Source organism: Pristis pectinata, chromosome 4 (genome assembly GCF_009764475.1).
Source record: "Pristis pectinata isolate sPriPec2 chromosome 4, sPriPec2.1.pri, whole genome shotgun sequence".
Taxonomy (NCBI): Eukaryota; Metazoa; Chordata; class Chondrichthyes; order Rhinopristiformes; family Pristidae; genus Pristis; species Pristis pectinata.
Window position 1 is genome coordinate 59,942,412 of NC_067408.1, and position 26,082 is coordinate 59,968,493.

The 26,082-nt window shown below is 43.7% G+C and overlaps 1 protein-coding gene across 2 annotated transcripts in view; it reads left to right on the forward strand.

The window, feature by feature from the left end:
* LOC127569040 (phosphorylase b kinase regulatory subunit alpha, liver isoform-like) overlaps window positions 1-26,082 on the forward strand; it is an 84,328-nt gene that overhangs the window by 15,968 nt on the left and 42,278 nt on the right. For both annotated transcript variants that reach the window (XM_052013302.1, XM_052013303.1), the window contains exons 6-16: window positions 3,674-3,756; window positions 6,664-6,744; window positions 9,607-9,705; window positions 9,806-9,952; window positions 11,932-11,985; window positions 13,829-13,951; window positions 16,704-16,799; window positions 17,517-17,624; window positions 19,987-20,065; window positions 21,832-21,966; window positions 22,802-22,911. In XM_052013302.1, coding sequence (XP_051869262.1) covers window positions 3,674-3,756; window positions 6,664-6,744; window positions 9,607-9,705; window positions 9,806-9,952; window positions 11,932-11,985; window positions 13,829-13,951; window positions 16,704-16,799; window positions 17,517-17,624; window positions 19,987-20,065; window positions 21,832-21,966; window positions 22,802-22,911 — 1,115 coding nt within the window. The remainder of the gene's footprint in view (window positions 1-3,673; window positions 3,757-6,663; window positions 6,745-9,606; window positions 9,706-9,805; window positions 9,953-11,931; window positions 11,986-13,828; window positions 13,952-16,703; window positions 16,800-17,516; window positions 17,625-19,986; window positions 20,066-21,831; window positions 21,967-22,801; window positions 22,912-26,082) is intronic.

Sequence of the window (26,082 nt, forward strand, 5' to 3'; positions counted from 1 at the left end):
CTTGCAGAGAGTCCCCACGTTTTGTGTATTTCCTTGCCTAATGTAGTAGTAGATTGTAATGCATATTCACATAAGGGGAGTTCAATATTTTCTCCAACTAACATCACAAACTCAACAGTATTTTTTTTGCATCAGGAAACTGGCAGACTGTATGTGGAAGGAAGGGAAACAAGCAGTGTCATGGAACATAGAGATTAAAGAGGAGGAGGTGCTTGCTGCCTTACAGTGAATAAAGGTAGATAAATCCTCCAGGCCTGATAAGATATTTCCTCAGACCTTGAGAGAGACTAGTGTAGAAATTGCAGGGGCCCTGGCAGATATATTTAAAATGCCCTTAGCCACAGTTGCGGTGCAGGAGGGCTGGAGGGCAGCTCATGTTGTTCCATTGTTTAAAAAAGGCTCTAAAAGTAAACCAGGTAATTACAGGCTGGTAAGCCTGACATCAGTATTAGGTAAATTATTGGAAGGTGTTCTGAGAGATCGGATATACAAGTAATTTGGACAGCCAAGGGCTGATTAAGGATAGTCAGCATGGCTTTGTGCGTGGTAGATAGTGTTTAATGAATCTTGTAGAGTTTTTTGAGGAGGTTACCAAGAAAGTAGATGAAGGAAAGGCTGTGGATGTTGTCTACATGGACTTTAGTAAGGCCTGGGTAGTCTGCAACCCGACTACATGAACATTGAATTCTCCCATTTCTGATAAACTGCTCCCCCTCCATCCCTTTTCGCTCCCCTCCTGATCTACCCAGTTCTTCCTACACCCAACCCCAGCCCCCACCACCCTGGGTGGAGGTAAATGGGACTAGTGGAATAAAGTTTCGCTAGAGGTTAGTTCAGAAGGTTCAGACACTAGGTATCCATGGAAAGGTTGTAAACTGAGTTCGAAATTGGCTGTGTAGGAGAAGACAGAGAGTGGTAGTGGATGATTGTTTCTCAGACTGGAGGACTGTGACTAGGCCTCAGGGATCTGTGCTGGGACCATTGTTGTTGGTTGTCTATATCAATGATCTAAATGATAACATGGTAAATTGGATCAGCAAGTTTGCTGATGACACTAAGATTTGAGGCATAGTGGACAGCGAGGAAGGCTTTCGAAGCTTGCAGAGGGATCTGAACCAAATGGAAAAATGGGCCCGAAAATGGCAGACAGAATTTAATGCAGACAAGTGTGAGGTGTTGCATTTTGGAAGGACAAATCAAGGTAGGACATACACAGTAAATGGTAGGGCACTGAGGAGTGCGGAGGAACAAAGGGGTCCGGGAGTTCAGATACATAATTCCCTGAAAGTGGCGTCACAGGTAGACAGGGTTGTGACAAAAGCTTTTGGCATCCTGGCATTCATAAATCAAAGTATTGAGTATAGGAGTTGAGATGTTGTGGTGAGGTTGTATAAGACATTGGTGATGCCATATTTAGAGTATTGTGTGCAGTTCTGGTCATCCAACTATAGGAAGGATATCAGTAAGATTGAAAGAGTGCAGAGAAGATTTACTAGAATGTTGTCGGGTCTTCAGGAGTTGAGTTACAGGGAAAGATTGAACAGGTTAGGACTTTATTCCTTGGAGCATAGAAGAATGAGGGGAGATTTGATAGAGGTTTACAAAATTATGAGGGGTATAGACAGAGTTAATGCGAGTAGGTTCTTTCCACCTAGATTAGGGGAGATAAGTATGAGAGGACATAGCTTTAGGGTGAAAGGGGAAAGGTTTAGGGGGAACATTAGGGGGAACTTCTTCACTCAAAGAGTGGTGGGAGTGTGGAATGGGCTGCCATCTGATGTAATAAATGTGGGCTCATTCTCAAGTTTTAAGAATAAATTGGATAGATACATGGACGGGAGAGGTCTGGAGGGTTATGGACTGGGTGCAGGTAAATGGGACTAGCTGAATAAAGTTTTGGCACAGACTAGAAGGGCTGAATGGCCTGTTTTCTGTGTTGTAGTGTTTTATGGATCTATGGTTTTAAAGAAAAAAAAGAGCTTTTTTTATTTCTCATCTTTCAGAGCCTCATAATGAGAAAGGCACAGTCCAACCAACCAGTGAGGTAGTTTTGAAATAAAGTCACTGTTATAATGTAGAGAATCCAAAAGCAAATTTGGATTGGTCGGAGAAAGTATTGTTTAATCTGCCAGGAAAATCTTTTCTCATAGAAATAGTACATTGCCATCTATCACGTCAAGCAAGGAGATAGTTGCTATTCCATGGTTTAACATATCAAAGCTAATTGGATTCTAGTACTTTACAGATTTGTGTGACAATGGGAACATAGTTGTTGACCTACTGAGCTGGTGGCTTTTGAGGTTTAGGTAAATCAAAAGTCACTGAATGCATTCTAAGGTATTCCTTAGGAAGATTAAAACTGAGTCACTATAAAACTACTAATGCAACAAACAATCTGCTGCAGGAACTCAGCGGGTCAAGCAGCATCTGTTGAGGTGGTGGGGCGGGGGCGGGGGGAGAAGAAATTGTTGACGCTTTGGGTCGAAACCCTGCGTCAGGACTGACTGGAGAGGTGAGACAGCCGCCATAAAGAGGAGAAGGGGAGTGGTGAAAAAGGAGTCCGAGGTGAGGCGGAATTCATTTCCTCCCACAGATTCTGCTCAACCCACTGAGTCCCTCCTGCAGATTGTCTGTTGTTCCAACTTCCAGCATCTGCCGTGTCAGCAAAAATAACTATGGAGAATAGAAGCAGCAGCAATCATAAAGAAGTTCTTAATTGCAGCTAGCACACATTTCAGCAGAATGGGAAGGGGTCCTAACTAGGAAGAATTAATAAGTACAAGGATGCTTAAGAGGGAAAGGCTGATTCACAGTTGAAGTCCTTGAACTTGCAATGGGGGGATGGGGAGGAGACTGATGCTACCATTCTCAGAAACAGCTGTACAGCTCAGAAGAGGTCGTGCAGGAAGGAGCAGAACTGTGGGGGATCAAACTGCATTAGGCTGCGTGTGGGACAGTTCAAGGGTTCAAACTTCCACTATCTCCTCCGGTTCCCATGATCAGCTGTAGGTGCCCGACACGTGGCTTCAGGCTTCCTGCTCTCACCTGTGGTTCCAGTGGAAGCTGCAATATTTGTCCAAGCACCTTGGCTACAGAAGGGGAGCTTAGGGCTCCCAGAGACCATCATTTTATGCTTCAAACAAGTGATTTGGGTGACTGAAATCAGATTAAGATTTTAGGATGGTTATCACCTGGGTTCCTGGGGCTCCGCCTCCCTCAACATGGCCCCGCCTACCCCACCAGTTTCCCTGGGTTCCCCACCACCTTTTGCCCGGGTTCTCGGGGGTGAATGGACATCAAATTGTCATGTTACCAGGCTGGCGAAACGGTTGAAATTACCCCCTGGCACCTTCTACATTTAGCAAATGCTATGTGGCTTTAATAAAAGAGAATCTGGCTGAATCTCAATTCAACCATGCATAGACATCAGGAATGAATGATTATTTCTTTGGCTAAAGGAGTTTAAATGTCAATACCACTCAAAATATCATTCTTCAGCAAGGTGTTGGAACGTCTTGTTGTACAGGATAGAATTACCTGATTTCTTCTTCCCTCCTTCAAGATGTCTGACTTTAAAATTCATTCCTGAAAGATCGATTTGGAAATGACCCTTTTTGGTAAGGGGAAGAAACTGCCTTGAATCTACATTAATTCGATATTATGTTCTCCCTAGGGTTACGCATCATTTTCACCCTGGATGAAGTATCGTTTATACAGAATCTTGTATTTTACATCGAGGCTGCTTATAAAGTTGCTGTGAGTATTTACAGAGAGTAAGATGAGAAACAGAAGTAGTCACAGTAATTGATTCAAGCTAACTGCCTCACTCTGGCAGCTGTTCAAAATCAATAGGTGAAGTGATGGGCCAGTTGTTGAGTAAATTGAGCAGTGTGGTTGATTGATGTGGTTGATGGTAAATTGAGCACTGACTGCATTTGGTGATGAATGATGGCACAGGTCACCAGGAGACCCTGGGCTGAGGGAACGAAACCTTTCCAAAGACTGCTGCTGGTTGATTGGCCTCTAGTGTGCTGCATTGGAAAGGGTAGGCTTGAGAGTCAAAGTCAAGTTTTACAGTAAACATGTTGGGGGATTGAAGAAGGCAGTGCATACAATCTGATGGTCAGGTACAGGGAAGCTTTTCTTTAACCAAGAGTGGTGAGCAATTGGAACTTGCTTCAACAAGTAAAAAGCACCGATGCATTTATACATACAGGCTGTACCTGGGTAATGCACGTTGTTACAGATATCCATAAGTTGATTTTGTCCATAAGTCAGAAAATACACAAAAGCCACTTGATATGTTAACCATACCTCCACAGTATTGTAATGAATGGCATCAAGTGCACATAAAACTGATAACAGAGAACAATTACCAAAAGTGGAGAGAGAGAGTGGAAACTAGTTCTGCCAATCGTAGGAAGGAACGTTTGTACATATCTAAGTCGGGATTTATTGTCATTGCACAAATACCTGTGGTGCAATGAAAAACTTGCAGCAGCACCACAGGCACAGCATCAGATACACAACATTCACTAGAAAAACATGAATTAAACATAAATAATACACAATTTTTTAAAAAGAAAGATCAGGGGTCTAAGCATGCAGCCCTGAGGTGCGCCTGTGTTGATAGTCAATGAGGAGATGAGGTTTCCGATCTGCAGTGATTGTGGTTTCCTAGTAAGGAAGTCGAGGATCCAATTGCAGAAGCCCAGGTCTTGGAGCTTGGCGATAAATTATGAGGGGATGATGGTGTTGAATGCCAAGCCATAGTCAATGAACAACAGCCTGATGTACGTGTTCCGGTTGTCCAGGTGGTCTAGAGCGAAATGGAGAGTTATTCCCTGTATAAGTATCAATTGTGGTGACTTCAGAGCATTCACAAGCTGTGGATGTTGCGGGTCTGGTGGGTTGGGAGTTGGCTGGGTGGTTTGTGAGGGACTGTCTGAGCAGAGCTACGTCTGTGGGGTCCTTGAGAGCTCCAACATACTTTGAGACAGGCCACACAACAGATTCCCTTCCCAACCTCTTGTTGCTGGCTGCAGACTTGCCCTTGCTCCCAATCCCCAGCTCCGGACGCACACTCAACCCAAGTATGTTGTAAGTTGAGTCAGTAAGGATCAATGCTTGAGCCTCTTGTGTCTCAGCTGATGTCGTCTGTAAATCCCCATGCAGAGCTGACGTTGTTGGCACAGCTCACTGTCACCTCTCCACGCCCTCTCCACTGCTTGTCCAACATCTGTACTGGATCTTCTAAGGAGGGCTTTTGGGGAGAAATCTCCTCAATCCTATTCCCATCCTTATTGCCTTCTACCTTTCCTCACGTACCCTTCAACTCCCCACCCCCATCCCCCGATTCTTTTGTCACCCAACCATACTAGGGGATAATTTACAGCTGCCACTGAACTGCATGCCTCTGGGATATAGGAGGAAACGGGAGCACCCAGGCACAGGGAGAACATGCATCTCCACACAGACAGCACATGAGGTCGGGATCGAACCTGGGTCTCTGGAGCTGCGAGGCCTCTTCTGACCCCAGCTGATTTATCACACTACTTGTCGAAGATGAATATTGGATGGGTGAAAGATTTCCTCAGTTAAATATTCAGGAGACCAAAGCCACCATCTTTGTAAATCTTCCCCCACCATGTTCCATTCTCCTCAGTTCTACATAACTCTCTGGAACTGTCTGAACTGGGCCATTTACAGACTTGGCATCCTTCTCAAGCCTGAGCCAAATTTCAGTTTCCATATCTTCTCCACCACCTACGTATTCCTCTGTACCATTGTCCATCTCTGACCCTGCCCCACATCCTGTTGAAACTCACCACCTCTTTGTTATCTCTCTTTTCCCATCTATTCCGTTGTTCTTGGCCTCTTGCTTTCCTCTCTCTGTAAGCTTGGAGATGGTGACTGTGTGGAAGGTTCTGTCCAAGGAGGCAGTAGGAAAAATTGAGTGTAACTCTCTGATCTAATCAAGTTGGGCAAAAGAACAGGGTATCTTCTGTATCTTGGAACTGCTCAGGTGGACGGCCATGCTGACGTGCCTGTGTGGACTTGTTACGTGAGCTTGCCTTGGCTGTCGTGTATCAGCCTTCCAAAATGGACCAGCTGCTTGTGGGCATGCAGCTAGAGCTGTGTGTTTTCTGAACCTGTGTGCTGTCTGAACCTATATGCCTGTGGTGCTGCAGCAAGCAAGTTTTTCATTGTACCTGTACCTCACTGTACTTGTGCACAGGACCAGAAACTCAACTTGACTTAGGTTGACGTGTTCTACTGCCAAGTTTCAGCTCTGCAATCATATCCATCTCCAGCTCCCACTGGAAGTGTGTGGTCCTTGTGGGAAGATTTTTGCCGTGCTGCACTAGGAACTCTGGATTAGCCCATTTCCCAGTTGGTCATGTTGAACTGATGGTGCTATAAATCAGATGTCACCACAACTGCACTGTCACTTTTGTAAGTGGGACATTGCAACTGGCTTCAGTTGTAGACTGAACTTGCAGATCTCGCTGAAGTCTTTGAATTGGATGTTCTGTGTTGATAGACCCTGCTGCTGGATGCTGATTTAACATTAGTTGTTTGTGGTTGTCACATGTCCAAGATCTCAAGAATAGAAGGGTTAGCATCTTGTAAAGAAAACTAATGCTTGTCCTTTTTTCTCAGGATTACGGCATGTGGGAGCGAGGAGATAAAATGAACCAGGGAATAGCAGAGTTGAACGCAAGTTCTGTGGGCATGGCCAAGGTAACTAACATCTCCTACAACACGTAATACAGGATGTAGTGGCTAGGCAATGGCAGCAGTGCAGAGACATTTAAAGAGAGATATATTTATATCAAGAATGAGGAGAAACAATATAAAGTGGTGCAGCTTTACAAGGAGTGTAAGAACCTGAGGGTGTATGCAGGCAAGACTTTGAAGGTAACAGGATTTGTTGATAGAGCTGGTTATTTTAAATAATGCAAATGGGTCTTTGATTATATTAATAGAGGAATAGAATACAAAGGCAAAAAAAGTTATCCTTATCCTCACTGTGTATAATCTTTGACCAGGCTTCCTTCTTGTTGGAAAATGTAAGATAATTTTTAGAATATGGAGCAGTATTAAGAACTGTCATGAATTTTAATGGTTTTGACAGATGACCTTGCTTCTGTCATAAGGTCAGAATGGATATTTCCTGATGATTGCACAATGTTCAGTTCCATTCACAGTTCCTCAGCAAGGTGAAGCAGCCCATGCCTGCATACAGCAAGACCTAGACAACATTCAGGTGTGGGCTGGTAAGTGGCATTTGTGCTCTACACAAGCCAAGCCATGAGCAGCTCCAAGGAGGAGTCATTCTACTTAGCTCTGAAATTCAATGGCTGGGTCCCCATCATGACATCCTGGCTGCTTAATTGGACGAGACACATAAATACTGTGGCTACATGAATAGAGGGTGGAGGTGGGGTATTGTTTGTTGAGTGACTTGACTCCCCAAAGCCTTTTCTACCATCCACATGGCTGAAGTCAGGAGAGTGTTGGAACACTCTCCACTTGCAGCTTCAACAACGAAACAATTTTGTCACCATCCAGGACAAAGCAGCCTGCTTGACTGACACCCCGTCCACTCCCTCCACCACTGTCATTCTATGGCTGGAGTGTGTACTGACTATTGTGGTTTGGACAGCAGATCCAGTCTGATAAGATAAGCAGAACAGGCACAAGGGAACACAACTGCCTCCAAGATCCTGTCAACTCGTACACTGTCCTGACTGGAAAATATCTTCCTGTTTCTTCATTGTCATTGGTTCTAAATCCTGGAACCACCTACCCGACAGTGCTGAGGACAATTAGTAAGCACCTTCTCGGGCACAGTTAGAGAAGGGCAATAAATGCTGTTCTTTACACCCACATCTCATGAGGAGTTGGGGAAAATAAGCCCTTGAGCTTGAGCTGCAGTGGGAATTATTTTATTTTCATTGAGAATGCATTGAAATGAATTGACTCTCAAAGTCTAAGTGAGTCTAAGGAGAGGTTGGATAAATTTGGGTTGTTTTCTCTGGAGCGTTGGAGACTGAGGGAAGACCTGATGGAATTTTATAGAATTATGAGAGGCATAGATAGGGTAGACAGTCGGAACCTTTTCCCCAGGGTAGAAATGTCAAATACTAGAGGGGGAAGGTTTAAAGGAGATGTGTGGGGCAAAGTTTTTTTACACAGTGGTGGGCGCCTGGAATGGGCTGCCAGGGGTGGTGGTAGAAACAGATATAGTGGTGCTTAAGATGCTTTTAGATAGGCACATGAATATGCAGGAAATGGAGCGATATGGACCATCAGCAGGTAGAAGAGATTTAGTTTAATTTGGCACCGTGTTCGGCACAGACGTGGTGGGCTGAAGGGCCTGTTCCTCTGCTGTCCTGTTCTATGAGTACAGTACATGTTAATGTTCCAGTTCACACACAAAGTATGTTTGTTAATCTATCTGTCGTAGAAGAAAGAGGTTACGAAACATGAGCTTTGTCGTGCCAGTTGATTTTCTGTGTCAGGTGCAAAGAATGTACGCTTGCCTTGCCTTTCTAATGAGGAATTCGACCCCAGTGAAATCTGATATAAAGATCTCTTATCTATAACAAACCTACCATGTCATGCCCAAAAATACAACAGAGGCTCCAGCTACAACTTGTCTTGGTTCACCACCTGTTCCGCTGTCATTAATCCACTGTCACCATTTAAAGAACTTATCATGAGATCCTGGTGTATTCCCACCTGAATTTACACATTTTGGCTCAGCAACACTCAAGGAAGAAAGATCACCATGAGTTATGCTCAGTGTTGTAGATGAAAATGCAAAATCATTTTTTCACTGTTGTTAGTGATGTTCGGGAGTCAGATTAGATTTTCCTATCGCTGGCTGTCAGTGTTGAGGTTCCTAAGTGAAGAAAACTGTTAGCGTGCTCAGTATAAACAGTTCACTCTTCTTGACACATCCAACTCCGTGACCAAGAGCAGACAGGCTGACGCAGTGGAGGCACCTGGTTAATCAACCCTTAAATGATGGGCTTCCATTGTACAAATTACATGTCCCCAATCACTTGCACGATATAAGTAATTGATATATAATCACACATAAAGGATATTTAAGAAAATTGAGGAATTGTGTTGATAGCAATTGCTCACATATTTGGGATTTATTAAACGCAGATCAATCTTCATGTATCTCTGTGCTTGAAAATGCCCAGAAGTCTAATGAAGAAAGTTGGACTGAAGGCTGAGAAAATCATGCCAGGCCCCCCTAGGTTCACCCTGTGATCATTTAAACACATTTAGTTGGACCTTCAGCCAATGGCAAGCTTTTGGTTCAGAATTCCTGTTGTATGTTTGGAGAAGTAAAACTTTTAGATCCATGAGTGTAAACACGATCTGGGTCCCAAAGTCCAGTGAATTTTACTGTTTAAAATAGCTGAACCAGTTTGACTTACTCCAAAGTGGTGAGGGGCTCAGCAATGCTTGAATTGGGGCAGCCAGGGTAACGGTTGGCTCCAAGTGGATGGGGCAGGCCTGGCTTTGGATGTCTTGGGAAGGATGTTTGTTGGATCCTGGTCTCATTGTACCCTGGTCTTGCAGGCAGCTCTGGAGGCGATCGATGAGCTGGATTTGTTTGGCGCCTGTGGAGGCCCAAGATCAGTCATCCACGTTCTACCGGATGAAGTACAACATTGCCAGGTAATCAGAAGGGAATGCTGGGAATTGCCCACTGCCTTGTATTGATCAGTCCAAGTACATTGGCTTGATCGCTTTTAATTGATTTCTTCTTGTATTCCAGTCCATTCTTCTTTCTATGTTACCCAGAGCGTCGACATCTAAAGAGATTGATGCTGGGCTGCTTTCAATCATTTCCTACCCTGCCTTTGCTGTGGAAGACATCGATCTGGTGAATGTGACAAAGAATGAAATAATTACAAAACTACAAGTAAGCTCCCGAACATTGAAGAACTGTGTTCTCTGCAGCTGAGCTGGATGCTTTTAGTGAGATTCCACCCAAGGAACTGGAGGCTAGTTCAAGTTTATTGTTGCCATAGGCATATACAGGATATACTGTAAATGCCATGAAAATTAGCTTTTAGCAGCAGCAGCACAGTACATTACAAGACAAGGACAAACATATGTTGAGATAAACTTAAATTAACATAAATTATATGTAACTTGCATGTGCAAAAAAAACCAAAATAAATAATGACAACGACGCTTGTGCAAAATTGAAAGAGAGGAAAAAGAATCTAGTCCAAGGTAGTGTTAAGGATTTTCAGGTTGGTTCAAGAAACTGATGGCAGTGGAGAAGAAGCTGTTGTTGCACCTTGAGGTGTGAGTCTTCAGGCTCCTGTACCTCTTGCCTGATGGCAGCATCAAAAAGAAGGCATGGCCTGGATGGTGGGGGGTCCCTGATGATGGATGCCACCTTCCTGAGACGTCACCTCTTGTAGATGTCCTCTCTGCAATGTCCTCTGTCGATCTTGGTGGGGAATTTGTTCAGAGGGTGCAGAGAGTGATGCGGCTACATGCCAGTTGGTAGGAAGTGGGCAGTGGTGTCTCCTGCAAGTAGCACTGGCTTTTCACTATGTTTATAAATCACTAGGATGAAGAAACTGAGAGCTATATGTATAAGTCTGCTGATTGTACTAAATAAAGTACTGCAATAAATAATTTGTTGCAGATAGTTGCAAAGGGTCATTGATAAACAAAGTGGTAAAGTAGCAGATGAATTCACTGTAGGGAAGTGTAAGATAATCCACTTTGGATTCAAGAACAATAGATTTTCTAAATGGAGAAGAAGCTGTTGGAGAAGTAGTGATAGTTGGGGTGTGAATACAGAAATCAGCAAAGCTAACATGGGATAATCTCTAGAGATGAAGGATCTGTTGGTGGGTTTATATCATGGAAGCTGAAATTGAGAGGGGTGGAAATTATGTTCCAACATTGCAGAGCTCTGGGTAGTCCTATCCAGAGGGAGCTTGTCTTCCCCACACTTATTCAGTCTTGTATCACCTTATGTATAGAAGGTTGAAGATAGTATAACGTTGAGGATAATCAAAGGAGTTGAGGGAGTAGACAGCGAGAAACTATCTTGCAGGCAAACAAGAGGGCAGAAACTTAAGGTTGGAGATGGCCATTGAGTGATGTTCCTTCACACAAAGCACAGTGGGAAGGTGGAGCATGCTTACCCCTGCCTCTCCCAAAAACAATGTGGTTGAGTGTCATTGGAGAATTTCATCATCTGAAATTGGCTGATTTACATTGGCAGGAGTATCAATGGAGAAACAAGGTAGGTAATGGAGATGGTGCAGGTCAGCCAAGACCTTTGTAGCCCTGTACAAGCTGGATGGACTGAGTGTCCACCTGCATTCTCCTTCCTCTTGTGAGGCTGCCTGTGCCCAGATACCTGTCTGTGCAAGTTGCTGCAACTCACCACGGGAGGAGGATGGGAAACCCGCTGTGAACTAGTTGACACTCCAATCCTGGGACCAGGTGTGAGCCTTGGATCCCTGCTCCTCGCAGCTTCCCAAGTGAAGGGTAGAATCATTTTACGGGTCGCTGACTCATTTGTCCAGTGCCTGTGGAACTGTAGAAGGCACGTGCTCTGGAGTCAGTGAATGTCATAGCATGACTTTTTTTTCACATTATTTGAAAATACTTCACGCAGCAGCCTAGCTGTTGGAGGTTTGGCCTTCATGGATTGTGTCTAGCTATGTCATTTAACCATGTACTGTGAGACAAGGCCGGAAGGTGAGGTGGGAATTCCCTGGAGGACGTTTGTATGGGGTGGACACTGTCGCTGCATAACATAGAGTTATCCCTAACTATAGCTCCATGTTATGCAGCGACACAGTGTACACCCCATTGTGGTCGCCCTGCCCAGGTTTTGTTAGTGATCATTTAATTTCTGTCACACAGGGGCGATATGGCTGCTGTCGATTTCTGAGAGATGGCTACAAAACTCCAAGAGAGGTTGGTACACAGATCATTTTATGCTGCAGATTAATTGATAGGTTCATCATCTGACTGAATGGGAAATCAATGAAAATCAATGGGCCAGATCCTATTGATGCTAGCTGGCAGTTCTAGGGAATGATGCTGCTTAGTTCCATTGCATGTAGTATTGTGTTCCAGAGGTCTGTGCTTTAGCGTTGCAGCACGCGCATACGGAAAGCTCTGGAAGTCAGGTGCAGCCACTGCTTTTTTTGTTTTATTTATTAATTTTTCAGGATTTGTGCGAGGAGGTATTTATTGCCTATCCTTAGTTGCCCTAGTTGGGATGAGCCACTACCTTGTCTGCTACAGTCCTTCTGGTGAAGGTGCTCCCACAGTGCCAATGGAGAGGGAGTTCCAAGATTTGGACCCAACAATGATGAAGGAACAGCGATATATTTCCCAGTCAAGATGATGTACTAAGTGGAGGGGGAACCTGCAGGTGTTGGTGTTCTGTCGCACCTGCCTCCTTATCATTCTTGGTGGTGGAGATTGCAGACTTGGGAGGTGCTATTTAGAGTAGCCTGGGTGAGTAACTGTAGTGCATTTAGTAAATGGTACATACTGCAGGCAGAGTGCACCAATGGTGAAGGGAATGGATGTTGGATGTGGTGCCAATCAGGTGGGGTGCTTTGTGCTGGATGGTGTAGAACTTATCCCAGACACACAGCTAGGGTTAGGTTACATTCTGTAACACTTCATATCTGGCTCCTCAGCTTCATGCCAGCTACAGCTTGTGCATCCATTGTGCTCTGTTCATTTGGTCAGGGTTGCTGACCTTCACAAGAAAGATAAGTTATGCTAAGTGCTCTTAAATTAACACTACAATTTTTGTTAATTTACACTTTTAATCCGGTTTTAAGTGATTTTGTTTTTGTTTTTATTTTTTTTAAGTTAATTATTTAAACAGTTTCTAAGTGTCACCAATGATTAGGAACATTTAGAATTGGTGGAAAATGTGTCTGACAGCACAAGCTGTGAGTGGCAATTGGATAGTCCGTGGGTGGGGGCTTTAGATTCTGCTCTCTGCAGCCTAGCTCCCATCATGGACCACCCAGCTTTCGGAAACACTTTGGTGGTGATACTGGGAACATCTGAAAACATATGAAGGCAAGTGTGATAGCAAGATGAATCCGATATGTGGGCTGGATCCATTATAATGTGATTGATTAGAAATTCTTGCTCAGCTGCTGAAGCTCCTTCATTCAGTAACATTTTGTAACCGTCCCTAGGTGCTACCATTAACATTCTGTGTGTTGATTTAAAACAGCTACATAAGATGTAGAATTTTCAAACCAATTCTGATTTAAAATGTATGATGGTGAAACCTCCCCTCTTTCCCCTCAGTGGATTCATAGAGCAATACAGCATGGATACAGGCCCTTCAGCCCAACGAGTCCATGCTAACCATGGTGCCCACCCAACTAGTCTCAATTTCCTATGTTCAGCCCATATCCCTCTAAGCCCCACCGCTGTGTGTACCTATCCATGCCCTTATCCCTCTAAACCTTTCCTATCCATGTACCTGTCCAAGTGTCTTTTAATTGTTGTTATTGTCCTGTCTCAACCACTTCCTCTGGCAGCTCATTCCACATACATACCACCCTCTGTGTGAAAAAGTTGCCCCTCAGGTCCCTTTGAAATCTTTCCCCTCTCACCTTCAACCTGTGCCCCCTTATTCTGGAGATGCGTACCTTCCTCCTAATTGTTGTTAAACCTTGAAAATCGGTTCTGTTTTCATTACTATTCAATGATCGTAACTTTGTCATGTTGCCAATTAACTTGCAAAGTTTCTGTAACTGAAGAGTGCCTCTGTTCTCAGGACCCGAACAGACTGCATTATGACTCGGCTGAATTGAAGTTGTTTGAAAATATTGAATGTGAATGGCCCGTGTTCTGGACTTATCTCCTCATTGATGGGGTATTTAAAGAAGACAAGGTGCAGGTAGGAAGGGGCATGGGGACTCACTGGTGAGGTGACAGGCAGGGCAAGGCCATTATCATTGTAAATACAACCTTCAGTGGCACCATCATCATCATTTGATATCATTCTATTTGTAATTATTGTAACCTACTTTAGGTACTTTGATTTAAGAGTAAATTCTCGAATCAATAGCTGTGAAAATTATTACTTGTAAATTCCAAGGTTGTGTATTATTTGCTTGAGTCTGCAGTGCCTTGCTTGTCCTTCATATGAACTTGATATCCCCATCTGGATAACGTTTTCTTATTCCAGTCTGGAATGCCAAGTGAACCTACTGGATTAAGTGGGTGTGGTAAACCCTGCCATCTCTCCATTTCATGCTTGATGCATTTGCTGGAGTGTCTCCAACGATCCATCATGAAGTAGAGGGATTCCACTAGGAATCGGCCCAATGCTTGTCTCCAACCACATCTGGACACAGTGATCAGGTTGCACATGGAATAGGGCAATTTATGACTCAACCTGATTAGTACTCCACTCTGGCCCAGAACATTTTTCTCTTGCTTGTGGCATTATTTGTACATACTGAATGTCAAGTCTACTGAGCCCTTCGTAGATACAGTCATACAGCACGGATGTTAGTGCTTTGCCCCACCAAGTCTGTGCCAACTATCAATCACCCATTTTATTAATCCCAGTTTTTTTATTCTCCCCACATTCCCATCAACTCCCCCCAGATTCTCCCACTCACCTACACACTAAGGGTAATTTACAGCAGCCAATTAACCTACTGACCTTTTGATGAGTTTGAGCTTAAGGGCGATCCTTAACTCTCCCTGAGTGAGGTGCTTGAAGAAGGCCAATATCTGGACCTTGCTGTCCACCTGGTTAGAGGTACAGCTCTGGGAAGGTGCGAGGGATTAACAGTGTACCTCTCCCGGTATATTTTACCTGTTTGTCTGTTAGAAGGCAGCGATTAAAATCCCCTCTATTTATTAACTTCCAGCAGCGGTTTACACTATCTATTTACTCCTCTATGTGCAGGAGTATTATCCTGCCTGTTAATTTTTATTGGCCACTATTCTTTTCACATACAAACCTTTTTCATTTGATGGCAGGAATATCTGTGCTGCCTCTTGCATTCCTTTGGTACTTCCATGATGCTGTGGCGCATCTGGAATGCAGTAAATGTCCTAGATAGTACGTTTAGTGAGTTGGTCATGCAGCAGTGGTGGGTGATCACCAAATGGGCAGTAAGTGCAGGCAGGTAGTACCCTGTTGTCATTTCCCTCTCAGACAGGTATACTGTTTTGGATACTGTTGGGGAAAAGGCTTCTTGTGCAGGACTGGCAACTTAATGTTCCAGGGGTGTAGAAGTTTCAGACATGACAGAGGGGGATGCAAAAGAGGAGGAGGAGTCACACTACTGATTAGGGAGAACATAACGGCAGTACCTAGAGAGACTGTGCTGGAGGGATCGTCCAGTGAGGCCACATGAGCAGGATTAATGTACATTCAGAAAGATAGGGGCTGATCAGGGATCATCAACAAGGCTTTGTGAGGGGGAAATGCTGCCTCATTAATTTGATTGAATATTTTGAAGAGGTAACCAAAGAGATTGATGAAGGCAGGGTGGTAGATGTTGTGTATGTGGACTTTAGTAAGGCATTTGGCAAGGTCAAGCATGGTAGGCTGGTCCAGAAGGTTAAGGCACATGGGATCCAGGGAGAGATGGCTAATTGGATCCAAAATTGGCTTGGTGATAGGAAGCAGAGGGTACTGATTGGAAGTCTGTAACCAGTGGTGTATCACGGAGATCGGTGCTGGGACCGCTGTTGTGATATATGTTAATGACTTGGATGTGAATAGAGGAGGAATGATCAGTACGTTTGTGCAAGGCACAAAAGTTGTTGGTGTTGTGGATAGTGAGGAAAGTTGTCTAAGGCTACAGCAGGATATAGATCAGATGGAAAACTGGGCAGAGTGTTGGAAGGTAGAATTTAATCCTGTAAAGAAGTTGGGAAGTCAAACTGGGTAGGACGTATACAGTAAATAGTAGGACACTAAGGAATGTTGATGAACAAAGGGAGCTTAGGGTTCAAGCCCATAGTTCCCAGAAAGTGGCAACACAGGTAGATAAATTGGTGAAGAAGGCATACGGCATGCTTGTCTTCGTAGGTCAGGGCATAGTTGGGATATTGGGTAACAACTTTACAAAACATTGGTTAGACCACTCTTGGGGTATTGTATGTAATTCTGGTCACTATACCATAGGAACGATGTGGTTTGGCTGGAGAGGGTGCAGAGCAGATTCACCAGGATGCTGCCTGGATTGGAGGACTTTAGTTATGGGGAGAGATTGGACAGGCTGGGCTTGTTTTCCCTTGGAGTGAAGGAGGCTGAGGGGTGACTTGATTTCTTGCAGCCTGTTAATACATTGGCTCTGTGGAGCACAGAATAAGCATTTTTATTCTGTGTTTCTTCTTTCACTGTTCCATTGGTGAGTATTTACCCAAATACATTGGCACCTATGCCAAGGTAACAATTCATTATGCCAAAGCTATTTTTCCAGCTTATTTACAGCTTTCATCAGTTGAAGTGCATATTTATTCTCTGCATAGGAGTCCTATACTCCAGCAACAGGAATGAAAATGTTATCGGAAGAATTTCCATTTTAATGCCATAGGAAGGAATTCAGTAGAAGTACCTGATTAGCTGTGGAACATTTCAGGAATGGTGCTGTGGTGCTATAAGTTCTTTAACATGGTTACAGGTTGAAGAGTACAGAGATGCCCTGGAAGAAATCCTTATAAGGGAACAGAATGGCATAAGGCTGGTGCCAGAACTGTATGCTGTCCCTGCTGAAAAGGTCAGTCAATGCAATGCATTCATTACCAATTATCTTATGCTCAGACCACATGTTTTTATTGAACAAAGGTACAGCATTATTGCCAAGAAAATAACTTGAGTTTGCAATTTGAGTTGACAATTATTTATGGATGTATAATTTAGTCAATTGATTTGATGTTACTTGATAAAGTGGGTGTGTCATCCACAGCTTCTTCACTTTCTTGGTTATAATTTTATTTGTTTGGTGATAGATTATTTAAACATTTCAGCCTTTGCAATTGGTAGCCACCTTTCAATGGAATTGTGGGTTTAGCCAAATTTTGCATTTAACACAGAAAATCAGAAGGTTAAGGATGAGCATTTGTAGAAGAAACTTGGAATGACTTCCAGCTGGATGTCTCCACCATGTTACTGGGCATCTGCTAACACTGCTGCTGTTTCATAGTGTGGAACTCTGCCATGTGTTGTAAGCAGACCTTCTCCATCAGGAAATGCTGTCCCTCCCTTCCATCAAGACTTTTGTCACTTTGTATTTCGTCCCCCTCTGTTCTTGTGAAGCATGCACATTTAATTGTCCATACTTTGCACATTTAATTGTTCATACTTTAGTGAAACACTCACCTGGTTTCATCATTAGACATTATTGATAGTTACATGCATTGTAGTTTGGTGGCTCAAAACCTCCAGGTTGGGCAGAGCTTACAGTCTAACATAAGTGTGCCATCTTTGTTACCAGGTGGATGAAGAATACAAGAACCCACATACTGTGGACAGAATTGTGAAAGGAAAATTGCCTCATATGTGGGGACAATCTCTGTATATCCTTGGGAATCTCCTCTCTGAGGTACGCAAAATACAAATAGTTCAGTGATAGTGGGGAGGTAGCTTCACTCTGTCTTCTAAATGACAAACCTATAGTGCACCTTGTGTTTCATATATATGGATTAATTGAATTAGCCTTTAGCTGTTCACCTCAGAATCAATCATGATTTCATTCTTTACAGTTGGTAATTGTTTTTTTGTGTCACATGTACCGAGGTACAGTGAAAGACTTTGTTTTGCCTGCCGTCCTTGCAGATTACTTCATCGCATAAGTACAGGGAAAAGCAATAATATAATGCAGAATGTTACAGTTACAGAGAAAGTGCAGTGCAGGCTGATTGATATAGAGAGAGCTTTGTTAAAAATGGGAGCTTTGTTAGTCTTCCTACAGTCTGAGGGAACAGGTCAACTATTAAGCAATTATGTTAAAACCTGCCCCATTTCCTTAAAGGTGTTAATTAGGAGGTGTTGCTGATAGTGAAGAAGGTTATTGTAGACTACAGGGGGATCTTCTCAGTTAGGGAAGTGGGCCAACGAGTGGTAATTGGATTTCAATACAGATAAGTGGGAGGTGATGCATTTTGGAAAGTCAAACCAGTATAGGACTTGTACTATGAATGGTAGGGCACTAGGGGACAATGCACTTGTACTCCTAGGACCCTCTGTTCTTGTACTCCTGTACTCCTTGGAACAGAGGGTCCTAGGAGTACAAGCACATAGCTCATTGAAAACGGCGTCACAGGTAGACAGGTGGTGAAAAAGGTGTTTAGCACGCTGGCCTTCATTAGTCAGGGCATTGAGTACTGTATACTGTAGGAGTTGGCACATTATGTTGCAGTTGTATAAGTCGTTGGTGATGCTGCACTTAGAGTACTGTGGACAGTTCTGGTCACCCTGTTATAGGAAAGACGTGGTTAAACTGAAAAGAGTGCAGAAAAGCTTTACGAAGATGTTGCCGGGACTAGAGGGCCTGAGTTATAGGGGGAGGTTGGCCAGGCTAGGACTTTATTCCTTTGAGCATAGGAGAATGAAGGTTGACCTTAAGAGGTTTATAAATCATGAGGAGCATAGATAAAGTGGATGGTAGCAGTCTTTTCCCCAGGGTAGGCGAGATCAAAACTAGGGGCATAGATTTAGAGTGAGAGGGGAAAGGGACTTGAGGGGGAACTTTTTCACACAGAGGGTGGTGAGTATATGGAACGAACTGCCAGAGAAAAGTGGTTGAGGCAGGTACAATAGTATTATTTAAGAATCACTTGGATAGGTACCTGCAGGGGTGGGGCTCAGAGAGATTTGGGCTGAATGCAGGAAATTGGGACTAGATGGGTGGGCATCATGGTTGGCATGGACTCATTGGGCTGAAGGGCCTGTATCTGTACTGTATTGCTCTATGACTCCAAGACTCTATGAGCCTCCGGTGACTGTCATATCGGAGAGCAGCTTGCTCTATTTCAAAGCTTTTTATTCTTTATTGAGTTATATCCCTGATTATGTAATATTAATAATTTTAATACCATCAGCAACATGTAACAATTTTTCTTCAAGAATTAAGCACTTGTTGTTTCCGTCATATTTCTGGATCATTTAAGCAGATCTGCCAAAATTCACTTGGATTGGAGGAGGGCAGGAGGCAGAGCTTGAAGCAACAATTGAGCAGACTAGTTGTTCATCTCCCTGTTGGCACATATTTGCATACTCAGCTAGCAATGGACTATTTTTAATGTTTTGAAACATTTCAATGAGTGTCTTCCTATGAACCTGATACTAAAACACAGAGCAGTGAATGAATCAATACTTGTTTAAGAAATGAAAGGTTTTGGCCTGAAAATTGCCATGACAAAGTGTATTTTAACACCTGGGCCCCCTTGTGAAACTCTAATCTCATTGCTTTTCCTTTTAAGTTTAACTGTGCAGGAATTTACCCAAATATGCTGTTGTGTTTCTTTGTGCATTGTCAGAAGTTATGAAGGAATTAGGCACTAGTCATGACATTTTTTGTGAGGAAACTTGAATCCATAAACTTATTACTTTGGAGGAAGTGTGTTTGAGAATTATTGGAATTCTTTAAACATTTCAGTTGTTGGTTTACCAACAAACCTTCCCCAGGGACTTCCCTTTCTCATTTCTTCCTATTGCCCATGGAAGGCTGACCTGTTTGTCATTGACCTGATGCATGCTGTAAGCACATTATCACCTTAGGAAAATCAAAGTCGTGTTTATTGTCATATGCACAAGTACATGTATGCGAAGGTGCAGTGAAAAACTTACTTGCAGCAGCATCACAGGCACGTAGCATCCCCCGTAGCATGGAAGATGCAACTTGCTTGCCATGAGGCAATGTTGATTGACTTGTACCAATCATTTGGTCTTGGTTTGTTTTGCAGGGATTTCTAGCTCCTGGAGAAATTGATCCTTTAAGTCGAAGACTGTCTACCGTTAGCAGGCCTGATGTTGTTGTCCAAGGTCTGTCAGATAAGCTAACCATCAGAATTCTATTCTTCAATGCATAATCCTGATGTTGCATAACACTAAGTAGTTTTGCTGAAAAATATCTATCCTGTTTCCCCTTTTAAGCTCTCCTTTTTCTGGAGAAATTATTTAAAGTATAATGTATGTCAGTTTCTGTTTAAATATTTTAACCAAGTATCATATCTAGTTATTAGGCTGTTCCAATGATGACAGCAATAACTTGTGTTTTCTGCACATCTCTAAAGAAAACATTTCAAGGTGAGGCAAACACAAAAGAGGTGCTGAGCAGAAAAGTGAACAAGGGATTACCAGAAAAGAAACCAAACCGGTGGAGGAGCTCAGCGGGTCGAGCAGCATCTATCAGGGGAAAAGGAATTTTTGCGGTTTCGGATCGAGACCCTGCATCAGGACTGAGAGGGGAAATGGCTGGTACGAAGAGGAGAGGGGGAGGGGTGAGACAGGGGCCATAGGTGGACCAAGGAGGGGTGATGGATGATGGGCAGAAGGAGCCAGGTGATGGAGCAGGAGGGGTGGAGTTGGGAGAGACAGGCAGGTGGGGGATAGATGGAAGCAGACAAGGGGAGAAAAAAGGCAGAAAGAGCTGGGGTCAGGGAGGGGAGGTTGAAGGTAAAGACAGAGGCTGGAGAGTGATAAACAGGAACACAAGGAAGTGTTGCACTTTGGGAGATCAATTGTAAAGGGACAGTACACTGTTTATGGCAAGGCCCTTAAAAGTGTTGATATACAGATGGATCTTGGGGTCCAAGTCCAAAGCTCCCTGAAAGTGGCTGACAGGTTGATAGGGTGGTAAAGAAGGCATATGGCATGCTTGCCCCATTGGGTCAGGAAGTTATGTTGCAACTTTATAAAGCTCTGGTTAGGCCACAGCTGGAGTATTGCATTCGATTTTGGTCACCCCATTATATGAAGGATGTGGAGGCTTTTGAGAGGATGCAGGAGGGGTTTATCAGGATGCTACCTGGATCAGAGGTTGGACAAACTTGGGTTGTTTTCTCTGAATGTTCTATGTACCAGATCCTGTTGTACAGTGGGTTTTGGAGAGAGCTTTGGAGAGATCAGTGCATGAAAAAGTTTTGAGAGAAACTCTAGTCCAATGTGGTATGTTGCTTGTTACACAACCCTTACTGCATCAGCATTTATAGAGTAGCTTTAAGACAGTTGAACATCTCAACATGTTTCACAGGATGTTGTCAGCAATATTAAGTATGTAAAGGAGTGTTAGGTCAGAGGACCAAAAGTCTTGGTCAATGGGATGGATTTGCTCAACTCGTCCATGCCAACCAAGTTGCTGAAATGAGCTCACATTTCGTGCATTTGGCCCATAAACCTTCCCTATCCACACACCTGTCCAAATGTATTTTAAATGTTGTAATTGTACCCACCTCAACCACTTCCTCTGGCAGCTTGTTCCATATACCCACCACCCTCTGTGTGAAAAGGTTATTCTGTAGCCATGAAAGTTTTAGTATGTATTAATTTCTTTCTTTAGCAGAATATTCATGGGGCAAATTATTCGGCCTTTAATATCCTAGTTTTATTAAAAGATCAGTTGATGTGGGAATGGTCAAAAACAGCCAAATATCCATGAGTAATTCCCCCCTCCCCCCACCACCTTTAGGCAAGTTCTAATCACATTTACCATTCCCAAATCATGTATGGTCTCGTGTGTAGAACATGTATGCTCAAGGTTGAAGGTAATTCACATCACTGGTTGTAACAGTTTCTTTCTCACTTTACAGTGTCAATATTGGCTGAATCTGAAAAGATCAAGAACATTTTGGTGAAGCATAATTTGCATATTGATACTGTTTCTGACGTTCTTCCAATCAGAGTGCAGCCAGGAAGAATCCTGAGCCACATATATGCAAAGCTGGGTAAGTGTTGCGTAAGGCTGATAAGTTGTTCACACAGAGCACTGGATACACGAGCGACTGGGACAACAATCATAACCCCAGAGAGGAAATCTCAGGATTGCAACAAACATTTTAACAGATAATTAAGTGAATAAGGAAAATGTGAACACTTGAAATAACAGAAAATATTGGAATTAACCAAGTCTGGTTATTGACCTGAGATGGTTTTACCAGCTTTTGTTCACTTGCTGGAACTGTGTTCTTTCAGTCACTTTTCTCTCTTGTTTTCTATTCTTTTTTTAATCTTGCCTCTTACTCCTGTAATCTCTCTCAAGCCAAAAATAGTGAATTCTCAGCTGTACAGTTTGTGAAATAGCCCATTTGCCACTTGCAGCTGTAAGGTTTAATAATTACCCCCATGAAAGTTTTTCCTTTTTCCCCACTCTGACTCCCCAAACCTCCTGATTTTTTTGTTCGCCCCCAATTTTCTCAGAACTCCTGTTCTCTGCCCCTTGTATACTCTGTGCTCTTCATGTCTAAGAGGTGCCCAGATGCCATCTTCAGTGACTTTAACACAGTTGCAGTGCATTATTGAATTTGTTAGAAAGCATACAGAGCAAAGTAGCAAGGCGAGGGATTTGGCAGCACCAGCTGCGATAAAAATCACTTTGACCAGTGGATGTGGCAGTTTTCTCATTCGTTAATATCATCACAGTCAATGTAACTTTCAATCTCAAAGATTTTTTTTCTTGTCTGAAGTACTCTGGGGAAAATTGAGCTCTTGTTCTACGGTGAAGCAAGATGTGTGATTTGTGTGTTGACAGGGGAAGAAACTGATCATTTTATCTCCTAACAGGATGCAACAAGAAACTGAATCTAAGTGGCCGCCCATATAGACATATTGGCGTTCTCGGTACCTCTAAGTTGTACGTGATCAGAAACCAGACCTTCTCATTTACTCCACAGGTAAATTAATCTGGAAGTCATTGCTGCATATGCGTTTGTGTAGGATACATATCACAACTTCAAAGTCAGCTTGTATATTTTTGATGTGCAACTGAACATTTACAACAAAATATTAAATTTGGTGAATGGACAGGATGGGTGTTATTTCCCAATTAGATCATAGGAAACAGGAGCTGGGGTAGGTCAGGCTAACCCTTGAGCCTGCTCCATCATCAATAAGATCTGATCTTGGCCTCGGTTCCACTTTCTTCCCTTGCCCATAACTGTGGACAACTCTGTCCACCAAAGATTGGGCTGTCTCAGCCTTGTATGTGTTCAGTGACCACTGGTACTACACTCAGGTGAATTCCGACGACTCAAAAAAAAACCCAAGAGAAGGAATTCCTCCTCATCTTGATCTTATTCTGAAACTGTGACCCCTGGTTCTAGACTCCCCCAGGAAGGGAATCTTCCACTCAGCATCCACCTTGTCAATCCCCCTGGAGTCATAAAACTGTACAGCACAATACAGGCCCTTTGGCCCACAATGTTGTGCCGACCTTTAAACCTCGCCTAAGACTATCTAACCCCTTCCTCCCACATATCCCTCTATTTTAAATTCCTCCATATGCTTATCTAGCAATCTCTTGAATTTGACCAATGTACCTGCCTCCCCCACCACCCTAGGCAGCGCGTTCCATGACCCAACCACTGTCTAGGTAAAAAAAACCTTCCTCTGATATCTCCCTTGAACTTCCCACCCATCACTTTAAAGCCATGCCCTCTTGTATTGAGCATTGATGCCCTGGGAAAGAGGCGCTGGCTGTCTACTCTGTCTATTCCTCTTAATATTTTGTACACCTCCTCTCATCCTCCTTCTCTCCAAAGAGTAAAGCCCTAGCTCCCTTAGTCTCCCCTCATAATGCATACTCTCCAAACCAGGCAGCATCCTGGTAAATCTCCTCTGCACCCTTTCCAATGCTTCCATATCCTTCCTATAATGAGGTGACCAGAACTGGACACAGTACCCCAAGTGTGGTCTAACCAGAGTTGTAGAGCTGCATCATTACCTCGCGGCTCTTAAACTCAATCCCACGATTTATGAATGCTAACATCCCATAAGCTTTCTTAACTACCCTATCCATCTGTGAGGCAACTTTCAGGGATCTCTGGATATGAACCCCCCAGATCCCTCTGCTCCTCCACACTACCCAGAATCCTGCCATTAACTTTGCATTCTGCCTTGGAGTTTGTCCTTCCAAAGTGTACCACCTCACACTTCTCCAGATTGAACTCCATCTGGCACTTCTCAGCCCAGCTCTGCAGCCTATCAATGTCCCTCTGCAATCTTCAACAAGCCTCCACACTATCCCCACACAACACCACCAACCTTTGTGTCATCTGCAAACTTGCCAACCCACCCTTCCACCCCCTCATCCAAGTCATTAATAAAAATCACGAAAATCAGAGGTCCCAGAACCGATCCTTGTGGGACACCGTTAGTCACAACCCTCCAATCCAAATGCACTCCCTCCACCACAACCCTCTGCTTTCTTACAGGCAAGCAAATTCTGAATCCACACGGCCAAGCTTCCCTGGATTCCATGCCCCCTGACCTCCTGAAGAAGCCTACCATGTGGAACCTTGTCAAATGCCTTACTAAAATCCATGTAGACCACTTCTACTACACTACCCTCATCAGTCTGCCTGGTCACCTCCTCAAAGAACACTACCAGGCTCGTGAGATATGATCTGCCCTTCACAAAGCCATGCTGGCTGTCCCTGATCAGACCATGATTCTCTAAATGCCCATAGATCCTATCTCTAAGAATCCCTTCTAACAACTTTCCCACCACAGACGTAAGGCTCACTGGTCTGTAATTCCCTGGACTATCCCTACTACCTATTTTGAATAAGGGGACAACATTTGCCACCCTCCAATCCTCCGGTACCATTCCCGTGGACGAGGACTCAAAGATCCTAGTCAACAGTTCAACAATCTCCTCCCTCACCTCGCAGAGCAGCCTAGGGAATATTCCGTCAGGCCCCAGGGACTTATCTGTCCTAATATTTTCTAACAACTCCAACACATCCTCTCTCTTGATATCAACATACTCTAGAACATTACCCTTACCAATACCGTCCTCAGCATCATCAAGACCCCTCTCCTTGGTGAATACTGAAGAGAAGTATTCATTGAGGACCTCACTCACTTTGACAGCTTCCAGGCACATCTTCCCACCTTTGTCTCTAATCGGTCCTACCTTTACTCTCGTCATCCTCTGCTCTTCACATAAGTGAAAAAAGCCTTGGGGTTTTCCTTAACCCTACTCACCAAGGCCTTTTCATGTCCCCTTCTTGCTCTCCTCAGCCCCTTCTTAAGTTCCTTCCTTGCTACTCTATATTCCTCATGAGCCTTGTCTGATCCTTGCTGCTTACACCTTATGTATGCTGCCTTCTTCCTCCTAACTAGTTGTTCCACCTATCTTGTCACCCATGATTCCTTCACCCTGCCATTCCTTCTCTGCCTCACCAGGACAAATTTATCCCTAACATCCTGCAAGAGGTCCCTGAACAACGACCACATCTCCGTAGTACATTTCCCTTCAAAAATGTCATCCCAATTTACACCTGCAAGTTCCAGCCTTATAGTCTCATAATTTACCCTTCCCCAATTAAACATCTTCCTGTCCTCTTTGCTTCCATCCTTGTCCATGACAATGCTAAAGGTTAGGGAGCGGTGGTCACTGTCCCCCAAATGCTCACCCACTGAGATATCTGCAACCTGACCCGGTTCATTACCTTATACTAGATCTAATATGGCATTCCCTCTAGTCGGCCTGTCAACATACTGTGACAGGAATCCGTCCTGGACACACTTAACAAACTCTGCCCCGTCTAAACCTTTGGTACTAAGCAGGTGCCAATCAATATTTGGGAAGTTGAAGTCTCCCATGATAACAACCCTGTTATTTTTGTACCTTTCCAAAATCTGCCTTCCAATCTGCTCCTCAGTATCCTTGATGCTGCCAGGGAATACTCCCAGTAGAGTAACTGCTCCTTTCTTGTTCCTAACTTCCACCCATACTGACTCTAGAGAGGATCCTTCTACATTATCCACCCTTTCTGCAGCTGTAATAGTATCCCTGACCAGTAATGCCACCCCTACCTCCTCTTCTCCTCCCCCCATCC